This window comes from Echinops telfairi, unplaced genomic scaffold, assembly GCF_000313985.2.
Source record: "Echinops telfairi isolate 266 unplaced genomic scaffold, ASM31398v2 ScPeMD7_22;HRSCAF=79, whole genome shotgun sequence".
NCBI classification, from domain to species: domain Eukaryota; kingdom Metazoa; phylum Chordata; class Mammalia; order Afrosoricida; family Tenrecidae; genus Echinops; species Echinops telfairi.
In genome coordinates this window covers 381502-409216 of record NW_022103919.1, presented here as the reverse complement: position 1 = coordinate 409216, position 27715 = coordinate 381502, and the positions used below count along the sequence as shown (strand labels likewise).

At 38.1% G+C, this 27715-nt stretch overlaps 2 protein-coding genes and 1 non-coding gene across 4 annotated transcripts in view; 1 reads left to right on the top strand and 2 right to left on the bottom strand.

The window, feature by feature from the left end:
* MAPKAP1 (MAPK associated protein 1) overlaps window positions 1-27715 on the top strand; it is a 301918-nt gene that overhangs the window by 13159 nt on the left and 261044 nt on the right. For both annotated transcript variants that reach the window (XM_004713308.4, XM_004713307.4), the window contains exons 2-3: window positions 14908-15235; window positions 18120-18209. In XM_004713308.4, coding sequence (XP_004713365.1) covers window positions 14977-15235; window positions 18120-18209 — 349 coding nt within the window. In that variant the 5' untranslated portion in view covers window positions 14908-14976. The remainder of the gene's footprint in view (window positions 1-14907; window positions 15236-18119; window positions 18210-27715) is intronic.
* On the bottom strand, window positions 496-1557 carry LOC101652024 (coatomer subunit epsilon-like). Its single transcript, XM_045288545.1, is given in 2 exon segments — window positions 496-860; window positions 863-1557. Coding segments are annotated over 2 exon segments (921 nt in total). The 5' UTR covers window positions 1554-1557; the 3' UTR covers window positions 496-630.
* LOC115869176 lies at window positions 18752-18834 on the bottom strand. Its single transcript, XR_004046039.1, has one exon. It is a non-coding gene; the product is annotated as a small Cajal body-specific RNA 18 (non-coding RNA).

The following is a 27715-nucleotide window of genomic DNA, read 5'->3' as shown; positions in this document are numbered from 1 at the left end:
GCTTTGTCTTCAGCGGTTGTGTCAGGAAGGTGAGCATCATAGAATGCCAATTTACTAGAAGAATGTATTCTTGCATTGAGGGAGTACTTGAGTGGAGGCCCAATGTCAATCTGCTACCTTAATACTAAACCTATACATATAGGCACATAGATCTAATTTCTGGCTTCTTTCACTTAGCATAACATTTTCAGGATTCATCCGTGCTTTATTATTTATTGGTGCTTCGCATGATATTCCATTGCAAGTATAAAACCACAATGATTTGGCCTGGCGGTTATTTCTACTTTTGGGCTATTATGAATAATGCTATTGTGAACATTTGTGTACAAGTTTTTGTGTGAGCATGTCTTCAGTTCTTTTGGGGTAGATATATCCAGAAGTGGAATTTATGGGTCATGTGGTACTCTAACCTTTTTTAGGAATTGCTGTTTTCCAGAGTGCCACCGTTTTTTTTTTTTTGTTTGTTTGTTTTTTTGAAGCTCAGGAGGTCAGTTTATTGTGAGATCAGGTACTGGGGCCAGGCTTCCAGGCTCTGGCTGAGAAGTGGGGGCTGGAGGAGGGCAAATGGTCCCCTCGGTCCCTTGGTGCAGACACAGCCTTCGGGACATCAGGTGGGGCATCAGGCCAGCCTCAGGCACTGGGGGCATACTGCAGGACCAGCCAGTCAAAGTCATTCTTCTTGGCCTGGTACTCCCTGATGAAAGGGTGGGACCTGTGGGAGTCCTTCAACTGGGACAGGTAGCGGTTTGTCACCTCAGGGGGCTTGCCCAGGTGCTGGGACAGGACGATGAGGTTGATCAGCGTCTCTGGGTGGCCGCTGTCCTTGTCCAGCGCCTCCTGCAGCGCCCCCTCGGCATCCCCCAGCGGCCCTGGGCCATGTGGCAGGCGGCCTGGCCGTTCAGCAGCAGCAGGGTGGACGAGCACTTGTCAGCCAGCTCCTGGAAGGCATAGTAGGCGTCCTGCAGCTTGTTGCCACCCACTGTCAGGTTGACCCAGGCGGTGGCCAGCAGGGTGAGAGTGGCATCCTCGTCCTGGTCCTGCATCTTCAGCTCCTTCCGGGCGAGGTCCAGGTGGTCCAGCTTCAACAGGATCTGCACCACCATGGCGGAGCACTCGAGGCTGTCGCCCTGGTGCAGCGTCTGCAGTGCGGCGTCCGGGTTCCCGTCGTGCAGGTACGTCATGGAGGCAGCCATCAGCAGGAACGTCGTGTTGGTCACATCCACGTTGCGGCTCATCTCCCGGTCCAGGTGCGCCACTACCACGTCCCTCTGACCCTCGCTGGAGAGGTACTCGGCAAGCATGCGCACAGCCTGAAGCTCCGGGGCTGACGTGGGCTTGATCTCATCCAGCACCACGCCGTACTTCCTCTGCGCAAGGTATGCCCGGTACAGGAAGACATCGCGCTCCACGTCCCTCTCCGGACTGGACGGCTTCACTCGCTGAGCCTCGTTGATGCACTGCTGGTAGCTGCCGATGTAGAAGGCGTTCTTCACGTCGAATAGCTCGTCCACGTCCCCGGAGCCAGTGGCCGGGCCGGGGGCTGGGGGCGCCATGTTGCTGTCGTCCAGTGCCACCGTTTTATGTTCACACCAGCAGTATCTGAGGACTACCCCATTTCCGCTTTTCCAGATTCCATGTTACTCTTGGCTGGGCTGGGAATTCCAGGAGCACACTTGTCCTGAGAGATGGAAATTCTCTATTTTTCTCTATACAGCTGGATTAATTCCATTAATGTATATGTATCAAGTATTTTATTGAGACATTAGTGGTAAGTCAAGTAAGGTTCATAGCCCTTTCCTGTCATAGTCCAGTGTCTGGAACTTTTTATTGGGAATGAGAGAGAGGGAGAAAAACCAGTCAAGAAAGTCACTGCTTAGAAATGTATCAATTTAGGATGAATTCTAAATCTAGAATCTAGGCAAAGATTGACTTGACTTTTTAAAGCTTCTTTTCTCTGTTCGTCTTTTTAATATTGCTATTTCCTGAGATTTGTCCCTTGATTATTGCTCATTTTCCCTTACATATTCTTCTTGGGTAAGCTCATTCACAACCATGACATCATCTGCCACTTATTGTATTGATGTCTCCCAAACTTGCTCAGACCTGTCTCCTGGGCTCAGGTTTGCAGGGCCGGCTGCTTGATGGGTAAACCCTTGACATTTCAAGTTCAGTGTGCCTGAAGGAGAACACCGCCCCTCCTCTCCGCCTGTTAACCTGTCCCTCCTTTTGAGTTCACAGTTTCCTTTGTTAGTGCTCCTGTGCCTCTTTCTTTCCTTTCCACAGCCACATGTTACTGAGTCCCACCGATTTTATCTCCTAAATATTGCTTGATTGTTTCTTGACTTCATAACCTTTTATCAGTGACTTCAGATGTAGGAATCTCTTCCGTAGACTTTTGTCCATCGAGATTACTTTTCTGTGTGATTGCTGTCTCTGTGAAAGTCTTCCTTAACAGCAACTTTGAACGCCTTGTAGTTTCAGTTACAAAATATGTACTCTGCTGTTTCTGGGTTTTTTAAAAAAATCATTGTATGGGGGGCTCGTACAATGCTTATCACAATCCATACATGCATCCATTGTGTCAAGCACATTTGTACATTTGTTGCCCTTATCATTCTTAAAACATTTGCTTTCTACTTGAGCCCTTGGTATCAGCTCCTCATTTTTTCCCTTCCTTCCCCGCCCCTCCCTCCCTCATGAACACTTGATAATTTATAAATTTTATTATTTTGTCATATCTTACACTGTCTGAAATATCCCTTCACCCACTTTTCTGTTGTCCGCCCCCCAGAGAGGAAGTTATATGTAGATCCTTGTAATTGGTTCCCCCTTTCTACCCCACCTTTGCTCCACCCTCCTGGTGTCACCACTCTCACCACTGGTCCTGAGGGGTGCTTTGTTACATGCTATCTATTCTGTCTGTTATGTTGCCCTTTCTTCCAATCTACCAACTTTTCACCTTTCAAGATTTATCTTAAACCAGAGACTAATAGACAAGAATTATAGTAAACATTTAAGTAGTGTTGGCTGTGATATAAAAACATCACAGCTCACGTGTGTCACAGTGGAACTGTGCTCCATAAGGTTTTTGCTTTCGAGAATATGCCTAATAGAAACATACTGATTCAACAGTTTCTACACGTACAGTGTTCAATTCAGTGCCATTGATTACATTGAGTCGATGATGTTCAGTCTCTTTTTATGAATTGTTCTTTCCCATCAACCTAAACTCACTACCCCTTAAGATTCTTATGTAATCTGTTCAATGGTCGTTGTCGGTTTCATCCTATTTAGATAGTTCTCAAAAAAGCATGAGGCCCAGGGTGGACATTTTTTACCTGTTAGGTTATTGTTTGGTTTTAGGAAGACTTCAAGGAATATATTTGGTGTAAGGTTTACAGATTATCTCAGGGCAACAGCCTTAGGGGTTCATTTAGCCTCCATGGCTTCACAAGGTCAAGAGTCAATGAAAATGTGAAATTCTGTTCTGTACTTTACTCCTTTTCATCAAGATTTTTCTATAAAATCTTTGGCCATCTTGTTCATTAATAGAGCTGGGCACCATCCAGTTTTTCTGGTCTCATGGCCAAGGAGGCAGTTGTTCATGGAGGCAGTTAGGTACATAGTCTTGGTCTTATTCTTTACTCTCCTTTCTCTGTTGTTCCAGGTGAATATTGCTATTGTTGTTAGGTGCCACCAAGTCACTTTTGACTCACAGCAACTTTATGTACAATAGAACAAAACACTGCCTGGTCCTGTGCCATCCTCATAATTGTGGTTAAGTTTGAACCCATTGTTGCAGCCACTGTGTCAATCATTGAGGACCTTCCTCCTTAATGTTCTTAATGCTCTTCTCCGGAGACTGGCCTCTCCTGATAACATTTCCAAAATATGCGAGACAAAGTCTTACCATCCTTGCTTCTAAGGAGCATTCTGACTTTACTTCTTCCAAGACAGACCTATTTATTCTCTTGGCAGTCTATGGTACTTTCAGCATTCTTTACCAGCACTGGAATCCAAATGCATGGCTTATTCTTCAGTCTTCCTGATTCAGTGTCCAACTTTCACATGCATATGAGGTGATTGAAAATACATATGCATACAAATACATATGCATAGGATTGAAAATACACATGCATATGAGATGACCGAGAGTACACAAAGATCTGAGTACCAAGAGGTAAGGATTTCAGAATTCTGCCAACCATACACTTTGTTTTCCATAAAGGCAGTGGCCAAGTCATTATTTTTGTCAGCATTTTATCTCTGGTACCTACCACATAGTGTTTATAAATATTTAAATATTTGCTGATTGAATAAAATCAATGAATGTTTGGTAAGCAGTTGAATGCTAGTTAATTTTTCAGCTCCTACATTAATAATTTCACATTGGAAGCATCCTAGTTTTTTTGGCTTTATATTCTTCATTCTAGGCAAACAATTTACCTGAGATCCTAAAGTAAAACCTATAATTATATATTTTCATAGACGTCAACGATGCCAGACAGTACCAATTGTAAAAATAATTTTTGGCTACATTGCACCAAGCTAGTAGAAATGTTGGCAGGTAAGAGTTCTAGAGGTGATTAAATTTACTGAAGTTTCAAAGCTATTGTTAGTTAATGTGATTTCAAAACACTTTGAAAACACTAATTGTTTTATACAGTTTATTATAATAGAGATTTAATCTAATGTGTGCTTCATGTCTAGTTTTGTGTGGTTAATAATTACAATTGTTCTTTATACTTATCATGGTAAATATCTATTGAGCAGAATATACATTTTGAGTTGTCCATTGGTAGAGTCTCATTTTGTCTTCACACAATCAGGTATTTTTGACCTCAGCTTTGTTACTTTAGGTGGCTTCCTGGGGACCTTTTGCACATCTAGATTCATGGTCACTCTGCCCTTCAGGTGTATCTGTGGAGCAGTTTCAGAAGCATTGCATTATACGAACTCACTGCCATTTAGTTGACTCCAACTCATAGTGACCTTCTAGGACAGGGCCAAACTGCCCCTGTGGGTTTTTGAGACTAATTCTTTCCAGGAATGGAGAGCTTCATCTTCTGGGGAGCAGCTGGTGATTCAACTGCTGACCTTGTGGTTAGCAGCCCAACTAGTTACGCCACCAAGGCCCCATTAAATGAATATGGGTGGATGGTACGATTCAGTCATTTCACATGGAGGTTAATGGTACAAAGAGACATTTGATAGTAGAGGAGGCCTTGCTTCGTGGTTGCCTCAGTCACTCATGGGGGCATCATCTAGGTTAGGTGGAATGATGGAGATGGCTGAATCTCTCTCCAGGTGGTTTTCATTTCTGGCTTCCTTAGGTGATGTGGAAGTACTCCCAGGAGGAGGAGATAGCAAAAGCTGCAAAGCCTCTTTAGGCCAAGGTTCACAAGTCACACAGTGTTTTCAACTCTCTCTACCATTGAGTCAGTGCTGACTGATAGCGTCTCCCTGTGGGGTTTCTGAGACTGTTAACTATTTACGGGAGTAGAAAGCCCACGATTTTTTTCCTTGGGAGTTGCTGGTGGTTTTGAACTACCAACAATGTGTATCGCAGCCCAAAGTATTACCATTACATCACCAGGGCTTCATTTACACAGTGTTACAGCCACTAAATTCTGGTGGCGTTGAGTACCATTGAATAGACTCCACCTCCTAGCAGTTCCATGTGGCAGAGTAAAACTAGCCAGTAGATTTCCTAGGCTGTAATCTATACGGTCTTTCTCCTAAGGAACCACCAGCCTTTTGGTTAGCCACTGCACCACCTGGGCTCCATGCTAGAATTTTTAGACAAACTACATCACAGTGTGAGCCCAGATTCATGGTATGGGGAAATAAACCAGCCCCTCAGCTGCAAAGATTTTATGGCCTTTTAAAATACCATCACCTGACCTCAGGCAAGTTACTTATCTCCTATACTCCCCCTCCTTCCAGTCTTTAATATAGTTATAATATTACTACTTATCTCCTGGGGTGATGGTGAGGATTCAAAATGTTGATACATGAAAAGTGATTACCATATGTACTCGAGTGTAAGCCGACCCGAGTATCAGCTGAGGCACCTAATTTTACCATAAACACTGCATTAAAAATGTGCTGAAAAACTCGAACTCCCTATGCTGAAGTTTATAAGATTGTTTTTTGTGTGTGTGTGTGCCTACCACTGAGATCAATCTTATTATTCAAAAGATGATATAAGCATATCTTTGTTACTGTTTAGTTTAATCTCATAAGTACAGGTAGTCGACGAATGGAAATAAAATGTGAAAGGAAAAATAAACTAGATAATATGGTCTCACTATTTACTGTTTAATGAAATTAGGCATATTCACATAGAGAAGATTATAATCCCCTGAAGTGGGATGGTAGCCTCACCTTTTACTAGTCTGAAAAAATAAAAGGTTTAATTTAGAGTTAAATTGGAAAATGTTAGAGAAAATGATTTGAAAGCATTCAAGTGCATTTTGTTTTAATGGTCACTTCAATTATTTTCAAGTTCCAGGAAGTATGAATTTTGAACTTTAACTAGATCAAAGTATGTTGAAATCTCAAAGACAAGGTCTGTTGGTTTTTATAAACAGGTGACTTTTTATGTAATAAAAAGGCTTTTTTCCCCTAAGTTGTGAGCATTCCGTTGTGCAAAATAAGTGTGAGTGCTCAGGAATCCTGTACAGGAATCAGCTTTAGCTTGCCTAATGCGAAGTAGGGGTATAGCATGGAAAGGTTAAAAAAAAACAACTCACATATGCTGTTACATGTTGTTAACTCCCTCAGCAGACGTTAAATCATTTCAAGTACAATAATAGTGTGGGAGGTAAATTAACTAACCATTAACAATCTTATAAATACACAATTAACATGCCAACATTTATATGACACATTGATGGGGCAGCAGTAATTTTTGATTGGGAGTTTGCAGACCTTTGAGAAGCCTCAGGCTGTTGCTTATTCAAACAAGTTTTCACAGATTGCAGGTGAATAGGTTCTCAGTGGGCTTAGTAGAGAGGGGAGTGAGTAGGTATGGTGTTTGGAAAGTTCAAGAAAGGGTAATTTCCTTTTAACCATTGACTGTACATGAGCATTTTAAAGTCCCCTTTGCTGCCTGTCGTTAAGTCCTTAGGGAGTGGAGAAGTCTAGGGAGGGTTCATTTGTCTGCTGGCAGGACTATCAGAAGAAACAAACTATTTCAGGTACAGACTTTATTGTTGAAGTCATATGAATTCCGTGGGATTTTCACAAGAATGATTAGAACTAACTGGCTATTTAAACTTTCTTTTGTGGTTTCAGGTTAATAAATGTATGATCTCTCAAGCGCCTTTCATGTGTGAAATTCTGGGACTTTTTGTAGGTCTATTATATTTCTTACTATTGTACAAAAACACTATTACCTCAGTGATGGGAGGATGAAGATCTAATCCACTATGTAATACATTGACTATCTTAGGCCTTTCACAAAGACTCACAAGGGACTTTAGTAACTATCTCATAGTTTTAACAGCAATAGGGATTAACCTATGTAAACGTTTGGTTTTTGCAATACATTAAGGTTAGCTGTAGTAATTGCTTTAAATTTTTTTCTTGTGAATTGGGTGAAAGTTTATAGAGCAGGCTAGTTTTCCATTTGACAATTCATACACATTTTGTTTCATGTGATTGGTTGCAACCCCTGCAATATAGTATTACTCATCCCACTTCTACCTTGTATTTTCCACTCCCATTTCTCCTTTCCTAACCTGCCAACCTTCTGAACTTTGTTCTTGGGTAAGTGCTCCCTTTTTATCTGGAATAGTTGATTGCTCTAAGGAGTACACACCTCTCTTGTGTGATTGTTCACCTTATATTGTGGTTAGGTTCTGACCCATAGCGACTCTGTACAACAGAATAAAATACTTCAATCTTGCGCCATCTCACAGTTGTTCCTATCTTTGAGCCCATTGTTCCAGCCATGTGTCAATCCATGTCGATGAGGGCCTTTCCTTCTTTCACTGCCCTTCTGCTTTCCCATGCATGATGTTCTTCTCTAGGGACTGGGCTCTCCTGACAACATGTCCTGCCTATATGGCTGAAAATTGAGCCACTTTTCAATTGATGCATTCAATTCCAAGCCTAAAGGATGATTAAGGGCCATAGTCTCAGGTTCCACCAGTAGACTATACTTGCTTGTGTCTGGGATGCTGCATTTGACTTACATGCACTAGTGTATGGACTCGTTTCAAATTACTTCCCCTTTGTTACTTCTCTTTATTTACTATGTTGTACCTTATGTTTTCTGTAAACTATTGCAAACAAAGGTTGGTAAATGTGTATAGACTTATCATCAAAATTTGCTTGTAATAAGACTTGTTAAGGATTCTTCCCTAATGTTTAAGGTACATTCTGACTTACCACAGTCTTGTTTCATGTGATCAGTAATGAACACTAATAGGTATGTAAAGTGGTAATCTCATCCAAATTTTATCTGGAACCACGTGTAGCACATAGTAGATTTTCAATGAATAATTGTTGAATGAATGGATAAAATATAAAAGGAGACCCACTGTGTACTTTTAAAAGAGCTGTGTCCTTTTGGAACATCTTTTACTCATCTCCTACTCCAGGGGAAATAACCCTTGTTGCTTCCATTTTTCGTTATGTTTTATAGAACCTAAGAGAAGGAGTAGGGTGCAGTGGGAGAAAGAAGCAGGGAAAAATCAGGCATCTTAGATGAGCAGGTATTTACCTGAAACCTAAAGGCATATATAACAGACTGACTATTACAATCAAGGATTTGAGACATCCAGGGAAAGGTGTTCATAGTTAGAAGAAACAGCATTTGTAAAAGTGTATAGTAATATTCCTAGCATGTGTTATATGACGGTAAGTAAAAAAGTATTACTACTAGGGTTCCAGTTTATATATGCACTATCTTACTCCAAACAAAATGTGTAAACATATCTCTGCCATCAGTGGATGTCTGTAGACAAGTCCTCTTGGAAATGTGTTTGACTTAGTCTTGTTAAAGGCCTTTCAAAAAGAAAAAGTCCAATCAAAACAGTGGTTTGCAGGGGATATGGTCCTGTGATAGGTAGGAGTTTGGGTGCCAATTTGGCACCCATAAGAAGATAATGAGTGGAATTTAGCCTGTCAATCAGGTCACAGCTTGATGATCACATTTGGAGGTACCACTGAGATAAATGGCTCACTGGAGGCGGGCCACTCTCTTCCTTCACCTTTATTTCAGCGAGCCGCACTGAGACTTGTGCCAGCCCTGTGATGCTTCTGCCATTTGATCCATAAAACTTTTCACCCCCCAACCTGTAATTTTCCTGCATTTTGTGTCATTGCTTGTGGTTGTGTGTCTGAAGAGGTATTTATGGACTAGTATTGGATTTAAGGACTTGATTTAGATGGGGCTGGGATGTTTTCTTGATATCCAATTACTCCTTGATATAAAGCTTTCTTACATATATGAGTGTCACTGGTTTTGTGTCTCTAGTCAACCTGGCCTGACACAGGTCCCATTAAATTTAAGGCAGAGGCACCAGCTCAGAAGGTTATTTGAGACTTCCTGGGATTGCAAAGGGATAATCCTTATAGATTATCTCAAAGGAGACAGTATAATTATGGGGCTTATAAGGGAGCCCTGGTGGCATAGTGGATCATGTGTTGGCATACTAACCACAAGGGCAGCAGTTGAAACCACCAGCCACTCCTCGGGAGAAAAATGAGGCTTTCTCTTCTTGTCCAGTGTGAGTCTTGGAAACCACAGGGACAGTTCTACCTTGCCCTGTAGGGTTACTATGAATTGGAAACGATTAATGGCAGCAAGTTTGAGTTTATTTTTTGAGTTATTATGAAGAATCTTAAAAAAGATAGCAAATTGTATAGGTGAGAAAAAGACTGGGAAAGGTGCAATAAGGAATTTGCCCTGCATTACAGCAGTGCATCTGCTCATTCTTTTAGGCTAGTTAGGGCTGTTGTATGAGAAATTTGTTGGGAAACTTTACCTCATGCACTTTACAGTCCTACTCTTGCCCCTTTGGCCTTTTGGCTCCCTAAACTTGATATTTCAGAAGACATGATTTGTGTATATCAAAGTACAAAATTCTTTAGGAAAGGGCTAAAGAGATGGAAACACTGCCTTCTGATGTGGATAGATCTAGATGAAGCCTATGCTGAGAAACAATAGTTTCACATTTTGTTGTTTTTCTTCAGTAAAGATTGTGGTTTCATAACAATGCTTACCCTTGTGTATTGATATGTTTTAGCAGGGAGGTGGTAGGAGCCCAGTTGGCTCAGTGGTTAAAGTGGCTAGGTGCTAACTAAAGTATCTGTTTGAACACATTAACCTCTTCATGAGAGAAAAGACCTGGCAGATAATCTGTTGCATAAAGATTATAGCTAATGTGACAGGTTTTCTCTTTTCTTGTAAGATTACGAACGTGTCAGAATTGACTTGATGGCTCATAGCAGAAGAAACAATGTTTAGGGATCAGATAAGTTTGGGATATGTTGCATGGAAATTCCTTATCTGTGGAGATGCTGACTCATAGTGACCCTATAAGACAGGTTCAAATTGCCCCGTTTGTTTCTGAGACTATCACTCTTTATGAGAGTAGAAAGCCCCTTCTTTCTTCCTCTGAGAAGCTGCTTTGAACTGCTGAGCTTGAAGTTAGCAGCTCAGTGTATAACCACTACACTACCAGGGATCATACACAATACACAGTAGTAATTTGAAAAGTTTGATTACTGTGATTCAACAGTGGAAAGAAAACTTGCTTAACTTTGTTTAATCAGGTATTTCTTATTTTAATGGAGCAATCTTTGTTGAACATCTGTTAGTGTCTCATAGAATACTAATGCCTTTAGCAATCCTTGGGAAACTAGTAGTTCCAGTGAAGGTTTTAAAATGTGACCCATGGCAACTTCACTGAAATAAATAAGATAGTCTTCCAAGTGAACTATTTCAGAGTATTCTTTAGATCAGCGAGTAACTTATTTGGCCTACTGTCCCCTTTTCAGAAAAAAAAATGCTCAGCTCCCCTCTGGCATTTCACAGACTTTTGTACTATAGGCCATAATCTAAGTTAAACCCTGATAAAGTTTGGGGTGCTGGGTGAGTTATTTTAAAATATTTTGTAGTATCTTAAAAAAACATTGTTTTAAAAACCCATATTTTCCTGTCAATTACTAAGAACTTTATATTTTCATAAAAAGCTATGCATATTGACTATAGAAATATTGAAAACAATGTAGATGAGTCCTAAGAGGAAAGCGAGTCTTCATGCTCAGACATGATGTTGTCACATGGCATGAGTCTAGATGACGTTTGAATGAGGTACAACTCACAGCTACCCCATGAACAACCAAACTGCTCAGCCCTGCGCCATCCTCAACATTGTTCCCACGTGGGAGTTGGGAGTTGAGTGCTGCAGCCTGTGTGCCGTCGTCGTCTTTTTCATAGGCCCTCCGTTTTACCAAGACTGCTGTCCTCATCTAGAGACTGGTTCCTCCAGGTAGCATGACCAAAGTACTCGAGACTAATTCTTTCCAGCTTCACTCTTAAAGAAATAAACACGTAGAATTGTGGTGACTTACCTTCAAATTGGCTCTATCCATTTAGATGCATAAAGAGACAACATATTTATGAGTAATTTTACATTAATGTGATTATTATTATGTATGTTCTTGATTCTGTTTTACTCATATTTTATTCATATATTCTATGTAAGTAAATAGGATCTGTCGTGTATTTTTTATTTTATTAAAAACTTTTTTTTTTATTTTGTCATGTATTTTTAATGGCTGCATAGTACTCTGTTCCATGTGTACCTCATAGCATATGCATTATTGGTGGATGTTCATGTGACTTCAGACTTTCAATACTTTATGCAATTCTGAGATAAGTTTTCTGTGCAACGATCTCCTAAGGGCCAATCCTAGTAGTGGATTGCAGAGTCAAAGGATAGTCATGTTTTACATTTTGATAGATAATACCAGATTACCTGATAAATAGCCCTGATTTTCATTCTCTGTCACCAGGCTTGAAAGTGCCTGTTTTCAATTCCTGCCAACATTAGTTTATTTCATTTCTTTGATCTTTGCACAACTGGTCCAAGAAAATAACGTATTTTCGTTTGTATTCCGAATGGCTTTGTCTTAGAAATCAATTCCACCTTCAGGTGATACCTTTTGCTCTGAGGTCATCGAAAAAAGGCTCTTTGAGTTGTAGAAAGCAGTGTTTCTGGATTAAGTTGATAACGTCCTAAGGTGGTCATTTTGAAGGATGCATTGAAGGGAAGCTCTTATATTGTCTTAATAAACAAAGGCAAATGTTGCTTTATATTCACACTCACATAGAACATGCTCACGTGTGACTTTTTCCTACAACAAAATTGGAATGGTCCTTGGAAGGCAGGAACATTTATTGAATCTCTGCCATATGTAAGACACTATATTGCCATGAGGGATGTGGTGTTACAGCCTCTACCCCTTGTGAAATGTAGTCTTAAATTCTCAGATCCTTGTACGAAGAGGTGGAAAGTGATATATACAACGGCACGTTTCTCAGGGGCTGCCCTGTAGGAATTCTCTTATCAGAAAGGGTATTGATTATAAATATTTGTTGAGTGATCTTTATTCAGATTCCTCAACGTGTGAAGTTAAATTATTAGTAGAGAAGATGTCAGCTGGCATTAGGATGTTTTCCAACCTCTATTCTAGAAAGATAACGTTAGGGAGTTGGTGTGTGCTTTTGGATGTGTTTGCCCATCCACCCTCTTAAGAAATGAGGGTGCAGATCCATTTTCCGGAAAAAATTCTGTTGAGAGCACTTAAGCATTTTTAATTTTATTTTTTCTGATTTACCATTTGACTTTTGGTGCCAGAACACCCATAAAATGCTTGCTTCTTGTTGAATGCTGCAGTTCTACCACCACCACCACCACCACCACCTTTTTTTTGTAGGGAGAATGATTCCCTCTGAAGGGAAAAGCACTGGCCCCTCTTCCGACACCTAGTTGCCTTCCTTTCACGAAGGGAGGTCAGCTTGTGATTGTTTCTAGGATCTCTGAAGTTCTGGCAACCTGTGATGTTATGGTTCTGTTACAAAAACAGATACTTGGTTTATTCACAGTTCTGTAGTGAAATGCTTTCTCTTTGTGGTTATGTAACGAGTTCTTATTTTTACAAAATTTTAATTGTAATTCTTAAAAATAAATTTACTTGAAATAGTGGATTGACGTTTAAATTTCTGAGACCACAAAAGTCTCAAAATGTTGACACCTGAAAGACTCTCCCCCTCCCCCGCTCCCTGTGTCTCTAGTAAGCTATACACTGCTTTAGAGATGCCTGCCTTACGCACTTTTGAGTTTATTTCTCATTTACTCAATGTAAAATCAGTACTCAATGAATATGCTTAAAAAAAGATTAATTCTTTTGAGAAACGATGTACAAATGCGCTTTACACAATTGATGTGTGTATGGATTGGGATAACAGTTGTATGAGTCCCTAATAAAATGTTAAAAAAAAAGAAAAGATTAATTCACTTGACTAAAGATGGTACTCAGTTACACACTTTCTTAATCTCAGTATCTTATTATAGTGACTCACTGGGTCATGTCAGTAGACATATTTTCAGCCAAATTTTTAAAAAATCTGGTAACTAATGATTTATTAACTAAATGCCCCTCATTTTTCATTTCTGGAAAAAACAAATGATGAGAAAATCTGATGTTATTAGGTCTTTCTAAAAATAAATATTTTCTAAAACTGTGACTAGGAACATAATCAATTCAGCTTTCACATTCCTTGCACTTATAATGGTTTTGGAGAAGCAGTCTGTGACCCAGAAGCCCTGTAGAGGTTCTGCATGTAGGGAGCCTTGGATTATTTTATATGCCTTGATTTTACTAAAAGAAGGACGACATACTGATACATTTTAGGATTTCTTTACACAGGAATTGGAAGCTGAAATTGGTAATGATATTTTATCATTGTCGTCATTATTAATTGCTACTACCATTTATTTAATTGAGGTACTATCTTTAGTACTTTACCTACATTATCTAATTTATATTCTCTTATCCAGCAACCCTCTAAACCCCCATTTTATTAATGGAAAAAGAAAACAGACTCAAAGAGGTTACTTTGGTCAAGATTACATAGTTAGCAAGTACCAGGGTTAGGATTTGATGCAAGATGTGACTCTAGGCTTGTATTTCTAACCATCATTCTTTAATATTCTCATTGCTGGGTATTTCTAGTTAACTGAAGAGGTACCATCCTGTTTCCTGAGTAAACATCATTACAGTTTTAATAGAATTTAGTAAGCAGTTCTTATAATTAGGTTTCTAAAATAAATTAATCTTGTAACAGACATGTTTGATTAATAAGTTTTATTTTGAAAAGCCAAGTAGGATTTTAAATGAGAAGAAACAAAAATAATAAGTTTATTTAGCAAAATCACCTTGTTGATACGTTTTGTAAAAGTCCTAGTAACTCAGAAAGTACTGTCTTTGTGCCTTTTTTGACACGTCACAACCATGTGGCAGGAAGAGGTCCTGAAAACTGATGAAATACAGAATTGTACATAGTAAATATGTGCTCCCCCATGACCTTGTAATCAGAAGACTCCATAGAGGGGTGGGAGACAGAAACATTAGTCATGTGCTTTGAGCGGCCTGATTAACTCTAAGAGCAGGTCTCTGACACCATGGCGATCTCATTGACCAGAGCTATATTCTTTTGCTTATAAGGAATTCCGTTCCATATAGCCTTAATCTTTCTAAGTTCACAAATACAAGGACCAATGTTGATTTTTATGGTAGCATTTCATCACATTGAATTTGTTTGAAAAATGATTTCATCGTTTTCTGCCTTGTTCTTAAATATTGCTGTGTACATCATGTTTCTAGGTAGGTGAGCCTGTGAAACAATATGAAGAGAAGAAAATAGCCTTTAAAGGAAATTGGCCCACAGCAAGGATGGCCTTCTTGGACAATCCAACTATCATTCTAGCTCATATTCGACAGTCACATGTGACCAGTGATGACACGGGAATGTGTGAGATGGTTCTCATTGATCATGATGTTGACCTAGAGAAGATTCATCTTCCTTCAATGCCTGGAGACAGTGGGTCAGAAATTCAGGGAAGCAATGGTGAAACTCAGGGCTACATTTATGCCCAGTCAGTCGATATTACCTCAAGTTGGGACTTTGGTATTAGAAGACGCTCAAACACAGGTAAACAATTGCCTTTTAGTCATGTCTTCTGAGCTTTAAATGAGTAAACAATTTTTATAGAATTTAATGTTTGACTAGGTTTTTAATGGGCAAGTTTCTCTGTATTAACAGGCCCATACATGTGAGTGTAGAGAGACCACAGTCCAAAATAGAAGAAGAAAAAGTTGACTAGGATTTCCTTTTGCAAAGGTCATCATATAGAAAGGGACCTGTGTTGCATGTCTTTAGAGAGTAACAGCTCCAGGAGATTTAAAGTTGAGGTAGATTTCAGGTTTACCTCATGAAGAACAATAGCTAGAAGTGACCAGCCATGGAGAACAGCCTGCTGCCTGACACAGTTCTTGCCCCTGGAAGAGCTAGGGGTGGAGTTGAGGCGGGGTAGCAGGTGAATATTTGTTAGGACTGGTTTTAATAGGGATTTCTAAATTGGGTGTGCGTTTTAAAAAGGTGTCCTTGTTTTTGATAACATTCCCTTTGCTTACTTAAATTGATCATCATCCTTGGATTTTTGTGGTTTAAAGTGCTCAACTTTGATGTATATGAGGGGTTGGTTACCCCCCAAAAACCTGATATTCTTTTTTTAATGTGAGGGGATAGTGCATTTGGAGTTCATTCCACCAGGTCAGTTTGTTAATCAAGCTTTCTATTTCTAGGTTCTGAAAAGTTTGCGTAACAGTGTGTGACAAAAAAGGCCTGATTAGTGGCAGACGGGACTGGTTTTGCCACCACGACAATGCACCTGCTCATGCAGCCGTGTCAGCACACCAGTTTTGGGCAAAAACCAGCCTTTCTTTCCCCACACACCTTACTTACCTAACCTCACTCCATGTGACTCCTTTTTGTTTCCATGAATTAAGAGACATGAAAGGACAGGGATTTGATGACACAGAAGAGGTGGAAAAAAAAATGAGGGAGGTGCTGTCCGCCATCCAAACCGATGAATTAAAAAAATGTTTCCAAGAATGGAATCGCAGATTTGACAGATGTATTAAGTGTAATGGAGAGTACTTTGAAGGTGATAAGGTTATTTTGTAAAAAAATTTAAACACATAGATTTGAGAGGAGAGGGCAATTCTGTTTTTTTTTTTTTTGGTGGGGGGGGACCTCCTCGTTTGTTCAGTCATTAGCATTGCCCATTTTTAAATTATATTTTTGGAGGTCTGACAAGGGGAATGTGGTGAACTAAGGCCTGTACTTAAGGAGATACATTATTTAAAATACATGTTATAGTTTTTATATGAGAGTTTATAGTAGGAGATAATAATTGTTATTTAGATTTTCAGAAAATATAACTTTCTAACCAACAGCAAATGCAGGAAATATAGTAGAATATTGAAAATGCTTACTTCTGTGGTCCAAATGTAAAATATAGATGAAGGAGGCATTGCAGGTAGAGCTGAATATGCCTTACAGTGAAAGGGCATGTTAATGTTGGTTCAGATTTCACCGTTCTGTGACATCCACAAAGAATAATTTGCTCTCTTGATGGAAATAATTAATCACATTTCCAAGTATCTAAAGGAATTTTTATCAAAATGGGATTTGAGTGAAGGTTTGAATATAATTTAGAACCATTGATTCTCAGTTCTCTAGTTGAAACTGACTTCCTTGCAAGTTATTGAGATTATATCTTATATGACAGGTTGAATGGATTTCAGTAGGAGAATGCTGCTAAATTGAGAGCTTTATGATTATATTACTTTGGCTGTACCTTTCACATTTATTAATTGCAGTTGAATGTATTTTTCTTCCGTGGAATTTGGTTAGATATAGTGACACTGTCAGAATGGTGTGCTTTTGCTAGCACAGTTTCAATGCTGGCAAGACCCATTTTTAGTGCACCCTACCACAGTGCAAAAGGCAGGAGTGTTTGAGTCCAAACCTTGACAGTGTTTTGAAAGAGAAATATAGATCTTTATTCTCCCTGCCTCCCAGCTCTTTTTAGAAAAAGCATTGTACCAGTATAGGAAGCTGATATGAGGGAACGAATTTCAAGAGGTAGCATCAGTTGTGACTTTCTTTTCCATTGAGGTCTTAATATTCACTGGTTATTTATTAATGTGTCCCAGACGTTATTTTTTTTAATGATCAGTTCACTGATTTTTGAAGATTGGTCAGCCAGTGGTATTGTATTTTCAAATACGTAATTTTAGGGGACTCTTTTGTTGGTGGAATTTCTTTAGTAGTCCGTAGATGTATAGTTAATTGAGATTCTGGGGTATAGTAGTGGGCAAGGAATTTACTTTTTAATCCTTTCAACATATCTTAAAATTTGTGAAAGAAAAATTGTTCTTTTTAAGATTTGACTAATGTTACAAAGATACAAATCATTTATTTTACTACCTATAAACTGTTTCAGCCCACTGAAGAAAAGCTATGCTAATTTATATAGCTTTGACATTTTATAATTTTCATGATTTTTAGATAAAGGATTTTATATTTAAAACTTTAATAGTCTAGTCTGAGTTCATTTATCTTTAATTTTTGAAACGGGTAGAGTAATTCATAACAGTAATTTTATTCCTGTAATGTAATATTCACTTCAGTTCATTTGTGCATTAAAATTCCTTTAAGACCGTTATTAATGATTTATATAATGAAATGTCATATTAATCACAGAAGTTTTCACATTTTATTATTCTCTTCCATGTTAATACTATCTTTATGATCTCTATTAATGTTTTATATCCTCTAATTTCAATTATAAATCAAGGATATTTTCATGTTTTTGTTGGTATTTGCTTTTCAGGGGTGCCACCTTTAAAATTTTATGACTTTTTCTTACATATGCAATATAAAACATCTTTATTCATATAAAGGTAGTTAATTATGTCTTTGTTTATAGTAAACTTTCATTGAAAAACTTATAATATTTCTTTTCAAGCTCAAAGATTAGAACGACTCCGAAAAGAGAGACAAAACCAGATCAAATGCAAAAATGTTCAGTGGAAAGAAAGAAATTCTAAACAATCAGGTAAATGGAAATAATTTTAATTGCTAATTTGAGATTTACATATTTAGTTGATAGTCTTATGTAAGAGCTTTCATTTTTAACTGATTCTTTTGAATTCTATAGATAGCTGTCTCTTATTTTTGAGCATTGAACTCTTTCACTGGGTACTTTGGCGACTTTGAAGCTATATGTTCTTGAGGTCCTGTCTTTTTCCCTGTACTTTGCTTTGGGATATAGGGATTAATTTGTGTGGGGCACATTTTGTACAAACTGAAGGGCCTGTTTCTTATTTTTAGAGCCAAGGAATGCGCTCTGATTTGGATGATCTTCTGGGTAATAGATTCCTCCTGGTAGCTCCACCAAGATTCTTTCTTGCTTCATTAGTGGTCCTATTATTTTTTGGGCTAAAAATTATTATGTTGCTGATACTAGCAATTTCAGTATGTATTTATCTGATTATATATATATATATATAAATAAAGATTGGATATAAAAAACAAAAAAGATTGGGGATATTACCTATTTTTAAAACATTTTATTTATTATTTATTAATTTTTTCCTTTGGTCTCAGTCCGTTCTTAGCTCACATTCCATCATCTGGTTTCCAAAACTCATATTATGCAGTGTTCATATCATCACCGACCTGAAAACATTTTATGCTGGTTTATCTCATGTTTGAGTATCTCAAATTTTCCTCTTTAAAAGAAATATCTGCGATCTGTCTTCTTTATTTTCCCAACATTTTCTAGCCACCACCTTTGTATAATGGAACCCCAATCAATATGTATTGACTAAGTCCTATTACATCATACCAGTAGTAATTATAATACTAACAGTATTATACTTTTATATTAGTCACAGCATCAACACGTGCTATCCAAGGCACTTTACATAGCTCTTACACAACAATTTTGCAAGGTGTAGGTATTGTTAAGGAGCCCTGGTGGTGTAGTGATTATGTGCTGGCCTGCCATCCGTAAGGTTAGCAGTTCAAACACACAACCAGCTCTAGGGGAGAAAGACGGAGCTTTCTGCTCCTGTGAAGAGTTAACAGCTTTGGAAACTCCCAGGGATAGTTCTGCTCTGTCCTGTATGATTGTTATGAATTGGCATCAATTCAATGGCAGTGAGAGAGTAGGTATTGTTTGTCGATGGGGAGACAGAAGCTCATAGTGAATCCATTCATTTACTAATTAACACAGCTAGTAAGTGGTTGTGCCATATTTTGTATCTAGCTCTGTTTGCATCTAAAGACCAGACTCTTTCTACTAAACCACCTTGTATCCAGTGGTTATTTGGCTTTCTCTTACTCTGCGTATAGACCCAGACACCCTCAAGACATGATTTTCTTAATGACCACATCTAAATAATGACTGTAGAACCAGAAATCTTCCTTTCTTTGATTTCTTACAGATTTTCATTGGTATCCCTTCAGGTTTGCCCTTGATATTAAAAAACTCACTGGTCTGATTTCTTCTGTTGATCCAGCTAATACTTCTCTCATATTTAGCTTACACTCAAAAAGCTTTATATATCATTTATTTTGTTAACTTTCTTCAATTTTTTTTCTAAACGAGGTTCTTCCTAATTCTCTCTTTTAATGAATACAGAGCCAATTTATCTATGCCTCACCTCCTCCAGCTACCCTTTGTAGTACCTTCTTCAATCCATTATCTTTAAACAATTATGAATAGAGGCTGAATAAAACATCCCAAATATAACTACATGTATCTCTTTCCCTAGGAGGCCTGGTGGTACAATGGGTAAGCACTCTTCTCCTAACCAAAGGTAGATGGTTTGAACCTGCCAACAGCTCCATGGGAGAAAAGACCTGGTGATCTGCCCCTGCTGAGACTTAAGCTTCAGAACTTACTTCCTCTTTGTGACTGAGTCACGTTCTACTGCAGGATTAGACCACATTTTGTTTTTCCACTCACCTGTTGACCACTGAGTCTGCCAATCTCTGTTGTTGGCTTTAATTGACACACTTAGTGAATTTGTATTTACACACACACACACACACACACACACACACACGAAAGAAATTGTAGTCTAGGAAACCCTATAGGACAGTGCTAGTGCTATTCTGCCCTATGTAGTTGCTATTAGTCAGCATTGACTTCCTGGCAGTGAGTTTGGTTTTTGTGGTGGAATAGAGAAGAGAATATTTAAACTTTGCTCCTCTTCTTCTCATTCCTTCAAGTCTAATATGCTTAACTTTTCTGTTCAGTTTCACAGAATTTGATTAAGAAGTGGCTAGCCCGTTTTGCTTTTATCTATAACCACACTGCCCAGTGTGTGTGTTTATTTCTCTCTCCCTCCGTTTGCTTTCTTCTCTTTCATAGTCTTCCATAATTGGTCTTGTGATCTTATTTCTAGAGATATACCCTATCATGCTTAGCCATGCTTTGAAATGTTGACTCAGGTTTGAACCAGATCAGTAGTAGTCTGCCTAAAAGTCATTCCTAATAACTAGAATAAACACTGTCAGGGCACAAAGGAATGTTTTTGAGTTGCACGCTACATGGAGTTCCTTCATTACACCACAACTTGTCACTAGGATATCCTGGAGCACGTTACAGTGGAGTCAGGCATCCATTAAGTATCTCCCTAAGAAGGGCATACTAAGCAGCCCTTCGCTTTGCACACATCTCTCACACTCTTGGCGTGGGAAATGGCATGGCTTACTCCTTTTGATCTTTATTAAGAATTGTGGATAGTAATCCTGAATAAATGGTTGTCCTTTATTCACTCCCTTTCCTTTTCTGCTAAAATCCTTTCAATTGCACAGGACTGAGCAGGATTTTATTCTGTTGTCCGTGTTTTATTTTGATCTCCATGAGCCAGGGCTGACTTGACGGTAACTAACCACCACAACAGAATCCTCTCAACTCTTGTTCTTATCTTTGTTGTATTTCATTCCCCACTGGTGGATTCATTATTATAAATATGATGACCACCTCTAGAAAATTCTTCTTCCACAATTATTCAATCTAATTCTAGTTTAGTAAAACTCGGGGTAAATGCAGCTTCCTCATAGTGGTATTGCTAGGGATTTTAGAGGCCAATTGGACCATACCTTGAAGTTCCTTATGAATTCACTAATCTGTATGTCATGGTAAATTAAATACCTTAGAATAAGAGTAGTGGTTCTGTAATTCCCCATCTATAGGTTCTCTTTTTATTCTTTTGACGTAGATGCCTTCTTTTTAGAAGGTTTCAATGATCTATTTTGTCATCAGCTGTGTGTTAGGTTTAGTAGTATATTTATGCCTTGTATTAGGGCCCTTAAGTTGATCCTTATTTTCTCATCGATTATTTTTATAATTTTATTATTTACATTTATGTTTTTAATCCATCTTAAGATCAGTTTTTTGAGTGTATGGGTCCTGTTTTGTTCTGTTGCAAATGGAAGTCCAGTTTTGCCAGCACCATTTGTTGAAGGGACTATCTCTCAATGTATTTCAGCCCTTTGTCAAAGGTTGAATGGATTTACTTCTGGTTCTCTCTTCTCTTCCACTGGGCTGCATATCTATTGTTGTACCAGTACCAGGCTATTTAGTCTACTGTGACTGTGTAATAGGTTTTGAAGTCGAGGACTGAGAGGCCTACTCTGTTCTTCCTCTTAAGTAATGCTTTGCTTATGCTGGGTCTGTTTATTCTTGCTTATAAAGTTGTTTTTCTCATAATTATTCTTTAGTGATGCATAGTATTCCACTGTGTGCATGTACCAGTTTTTTTGTCCATTCTTCCACCAGTGGACTTTTAGATTGTTTCCTTCTTGCTATTTGAATAGTGCTGAGATGAACAAGGGTATGCTTATATCTGTTCGTTCTGTCTTCTTTATTTTTGTAAGGTATATACCAAATAATGCTATTGTTGGGTCATATAGTATTTTTATTGGTTTGAGGAAGCACCATACATTTCCACAGGGGTTGTACTGTTTTACAATCCCATCAGCAGTGTATGAGGGTTCTAATCTCTGTATCCCCTCCAGCATTTGCTATTTTCTACTTTTCTGAACATTGCTATCAATACTGGGATAAAGTGGTATCTCATTGTTGTTTTGATTTGCATCTTTAGGATGGCTAGAGATTGCAAGCATTTCTTCATATTTGTTTGCAGCCTGAATGGCATATTTTGTAAACTGTTCATGTCTTCTGCCCATGTTTTAATTGAGTTGAGATGTTGACGTTTTCTATAGATTTTAGAGATTAGTTTCTTGTCTGATATATTGCCAAAATCTTTTTTCACACCCTGTGGATTCTCTTTTGAATCTTTTGATCAAAATTCAAAAATCTTTTGATTTTGGTGAAATCAACCCCACCCCTCCAAGCCATTTCTAGATAACATACTTTTTTTTCTAATTTTTTTAGGGGCTCATACAATTCTTATCACAATCCATATATACATCAATTGTGTAAAGCACATTTGTACATTCATTGCCCTCATCATTCTCAAAACCTTTCCTCTCCACTTAAGCCCCCGGCATTAGGTCCTCATTTTCCCCCTCCCTCCCCGCTCCCCCTTCCCTCATGAGCTCTTGATAATTTAAAAATTGTTATTTTGTCATGTCTTGCCCTGTCTGACGTCTCCCTTCACCCACTTTTCTGTTGTCCATCCCCAAGGGAGGAGGTCACATATAGTTCCTTGTAATCGGTTCCCTCTGTCCAACCCACTCTCCCTCTACCCTCCCAGTATCGCCACTCACACCACTGGTCCTGTAGGGATCATCCGCTCTGGATTCCCTGTATTTCCAGTGCCTATCTGTACCAGTGTACATCCTCTGGGCTAGCCAGACTTGCAAGGTAGAATTCGTATCATGATAGTGGGAGCGGGCAGGAAACATTTAGGAACTAGAGGAAAGTTGTATTTTTCATCTACCCTCCTCTTTTGAATCAAACCTAAAAATTAACAAAAAGTGCTGCCCTGAATGTCTCATACTCTTCTTTTTTTCCTGGTTGCTTTATTCCTGTTTGGATCGCCCTCACATTGCTTTGGGTTAATGTCTCATTTCCTTTTTAACCTAAAGGGTTCCTTTCACAGTTTTCTTTCCTTATAATTTACTTGAAGCAATTGAGTCATTTGCCCTCTAGAATTTTTGCGTTCTTATTTCGTCAGTTGTAGCTTCATGATGTCATTTTAGCATGCTTCTCTGGCTCCCTGTATTTCCTGTAGGCTGGTAGTTAGATCTAGATACTTGCCCAAATTGATTTTAAGTAAGAATATTTTGGGGAGGGAAGGAAAAAAAGAGGAGCTGATCCCAAGGGCTCAATGGAAAGTAAATGTCTAGAAAAGAACGATGGACTAATATGCCGGATACAATTGATCTATGGATGTTAACAAGAGTTGTTAGAGCCCCCAATAAAAGGATTAAAAAAAAAAGAATATTTTGCGCATGGTGAATTTGTACAGAATTTTTGCTGTGCTTCCTATTGTACCATATGAAGACACATGAAATGTCTTCTTTCTCTTTTTGTTCAGCTTGATGATGGAGTCCTTCTGATCTATCCATCACCCACCAGCTTTTCACCCTAGGATTTAGTGATAATTGATGAGCATGGTTGTTGTTGCTGCCCATTGAGACAATTTAAATTTATACCACGTATGCTGAATTACCATACGCAAAATAGATTCCTGCTTAGGGTTTTCAAAGTGTGGCCTTTTGGAAGCAGAGTACCAGGCCTGTCTTTAAGATGCTTTGAGTAGGTTTGAACTATCAGCTTTTGTGCCACCCAGATGCATTATTTCAAGTAGGAATTGCAATATTCTAATTTTAGTGATATTCTTATTTTATTTTTCCATCTTCATTAATTAACCAGTTTTTAGGTAAAGAGCAACTTAACTTTCCTTCACCTATTATTTTGTTATTTTTATGCATAGTTTTTACAAGAAAGGCAGACTAAATGCTTGTTTGATTCTTTCCCTTTGTTAATAGCTTTCAGAATTTGTAGAATCCAATATAGATGAACAGTGAGGCCTATTTTTTTCCTTTGTATCATGAACTCATGAATTTTGAAGGCACAGTTGTACTTTTCAATTGATTGAAATGTGCTTTGTTTGGGCTTGTTTGGAATGCTGAATTACCCTTTCTTTGAGTCCCTTCATAATGGTTTTTAAGCTCTTTTGACCCAGTTCAGCAATCTTTCAAATCTATCGTTCCTATGTGACAGGATGGTCCAGGCTCATGTTGTACATTTTCGAAGGAGTCCTGACCCTTGTAGCGGTCAATGAAGGGGGAGACCACAGGCTGAATACTAGGGCTGCTCACTGGGCTGGTATTTAAACTTCTAGGCCTTTTCAGTAGAAATGGTTTTTTGTTTTGTTTATTTTTCTTTATTTACAAAGTGTTTAAGAAGAGGAAATACATGTGAGTTAATTCAGATTCATATTTGAGTATTATAGTCATGTACCACATAACATATTCAGGCAACCATATGTCTGTGGTCCCAACATTTGATTCAGGTTACATGCAATGGCTTGTATCAATACATGGACACTATTTTGTGACACACTTTGAAGCATGGTTTTTTTTTTTACAAAACTACAGTGCCAAGTGTTGGTGAGTATATTACTCATGGACATGAAATGGTACATCCACTTTGGAGAATTGTTTGGCTATTTTTATTAAGTTAAGCACACATGAAACCCATTGATCCTCTTAAGAGTCAATTTTTACCCAAATGTTAGCATTTTCATATTACTTCTTTCCTTTCTTCTCTGTTCTTCATATCTTTATTTTACTATTTCCATATTTCTTTCTTATTCTTTCCCATTCTAAATGAATTTTCCTAATTAATCATAAAGAGATTATTTTTTTTCATACTCATTCTGGGACTTATATAAGTTCTGACCTAAAATAAAAATCATTTTGTAGTAAATGTTTATTTGTCAAAGTCACCGATGACCACTGTGTGCTTGACAGCTTTAACTATAAGTTAGATGTAAAGGGTAACCAAAAATATAAATGTATGATTATTACTATATTATTATATTAAAGATACTGTAGTGTATCTGGAAGTGTTTTTTATGTTGTTTATGCATAGAAAGTGTACTGTAATTATATATAAGACAAACATTTCACTAATGTTAGCTACAAACAGTACTTAATTGTTCCTGAGGAGTTTGACTTAAAAATAGACTTAGAAGTGGAAGTTGTTTGTAATCCAGGAACATCCTGTTTATAATATAGGGTCTGCACAAAGTCCAAGTCACAAAATGTATTTCACAGAACGTATAGTGGGTAAGTGGCACATGACTGCAGTGTTTAACTTTACTTTTTTCATTTTATGTGTATCTTTTCTCTTATGCTGAATATCTTGGTTCCAAAATAGAAATATCAGCATCGTTATTAACAATGTGATTACTAAAAACAGTTTTAAAGTTGTTTTTTTTTTAATCTTTGGATAGATCCCATTAGGGAATGTACAAATTGCTGCATAATAAAGTCCCTTGAAGTAATTCCTCTCTGTGCAGTTCAACTGCCAACTCAGTATCACACTTAGGTTCATTTATTTCTTGTTGCTTTTAGTTTGGGGATAATTTGAATTTTATCATTATGTTAAAAAGTGAGCTCCAAAAGTTGAATACCAATAGCACAAGATAAAATCAGAGAAGTCTAGGTTTGACCCCAATCTTTCCTACTCTCTTCCCACTGTCTTAAAAAAAAAAAAAATCAAACAAACAAACCAACCCCTTTTAGTTTATCTATGAACTTAAAGCAGTGTATAAAGAATATAAAGCATACTCTTATTCCTATTTCACTTATTTAAAAATTAAAGATGACATACTATACACATTATTTTGAATGGAGCAATATTTAGAGATAAGATTTATCTGGTTTTATAACTGCTCAATACTCCATGGTATTGATACCATGGTACCACAGTTTAAGCAACCAGTCCTCTATTGAGAGATATTTGGTTGTTTTCAGGCTTTTGCTATTACAAATGGTGCTGTAGTGAATAGTCTAGTGTATATTTTATTTTATTTTCACCAGTGTATATCTATAATTAGAATCCTTGAAGAGGGATGGTTGGGTGAAAGGGTAAAAATACATATATGTATGCTTCCTTGCTATTACCAAATCCTACTCTATAGTATTTTTGTTATTTTGCATTTCCACACAAAATGTGTAGCTTGTCTATTTCTTCATAGCCTCTGATTTTTTTATTTTTGCTAATCTGATAGATGAAGAAAGGTATAGGTTTAATTATTTGCTTATCTCTTATGAGATATTGTTGAAGCTTATCCAATTTGTTTTAAGAGCCATTTGCATTTCTTTTGGTGTGGAAGTTTTGTATTTCTTGTTAATTTTTCCTATTGGGTATGTTCTATAATTTTACATTTATACGTTACGATGATTGGCTTTTATTTTGTCTTTTTAGCTCAATATTTTAAAATTTAAAATTGTTTTTATATTTATATGGTGCAAGTTATTGAAATATCTTTATAATTTAAAGTTTGTTACTTCTACTTTAAAAAACTTACTGACTTTTGGGAAGAAATAGAGGTTGTACCCAGTGGTGGTGGGGGTGGCAAGGGCAGGAAAAGGAAGACTGGTTCAAAGGTGGTGGTGGTAATTTAGCCTTGGTAGCTGTAGAGATGGTTCTAGGTATCTTATGGAAGATCTGTTGATAGATAAAAAAGGAAAAGTCAGGATGACTGCCAAAATTTTGCCCTATCAGAATGGACAAGGAGAAGATGGTGGAAAAGGTAGGCTTCCGGAAAGATAAAGAGTTTGGTTTGAAATAAGTATTTGATAGCCAAATGAAAGTGTCCAATAGAAAGTTAGACATATGGGATGCATAAGCAAGTGGGGTGAAGAAAGCTGATGGTGCCCGGCTATCAAAAGATATGGCATCTGGGATCTTAAAGGCTTGAAGGTAATCAAGCGGCCATCTAGCTCAGAAGCAACAAAGCATGGAAAAAACATACCAGCCTGTGCCATCACGAGGTGTCGAAGGGATTAGGTATCAGGCATCATCAGAACAAAAATCATTTCATAGTGAACAAGGGGGTAGTGCGGAGTGGAGACCCAAAGCCCATTTGTAGGCCACTGGACATCCCCCTACAGAAGGGTCTCGGGGAGGAGACAAGCCAGTCAGAGTGCAACGTAGCAACGATGAAACATATAACTTTTCTCTAGTTCCTAAACACTTCCTCCTCCCCCACTATCATGTTCCCAGTTCTACCTTACAAATCTGGCTAGAGCAGAGGATGTACACTGGTACAGATAGGAACTGGAAACACAGGGAATCCAGGATGGATGATCACTTCAGGACCAGTGGTGTGAGTGGCGATAACGGGAGGGTGGAAGGAGGGTAGGGTAGAAAGGGGGACTGATTACAAGGATCTACATGTGATCTCCTCCCTAGGAGGCGGACAACAGAAAAGTGGGTGAAGGGAAACATTGGATAGTGTAAGATAAGACAAAATAATAATTTATAAATTATCAAGGGTTCATGAGTGAGCGGGGAGCAGGGAGGGAGGGGATAAAATGAGGAGCTGATGCCAGTGGCTTAGG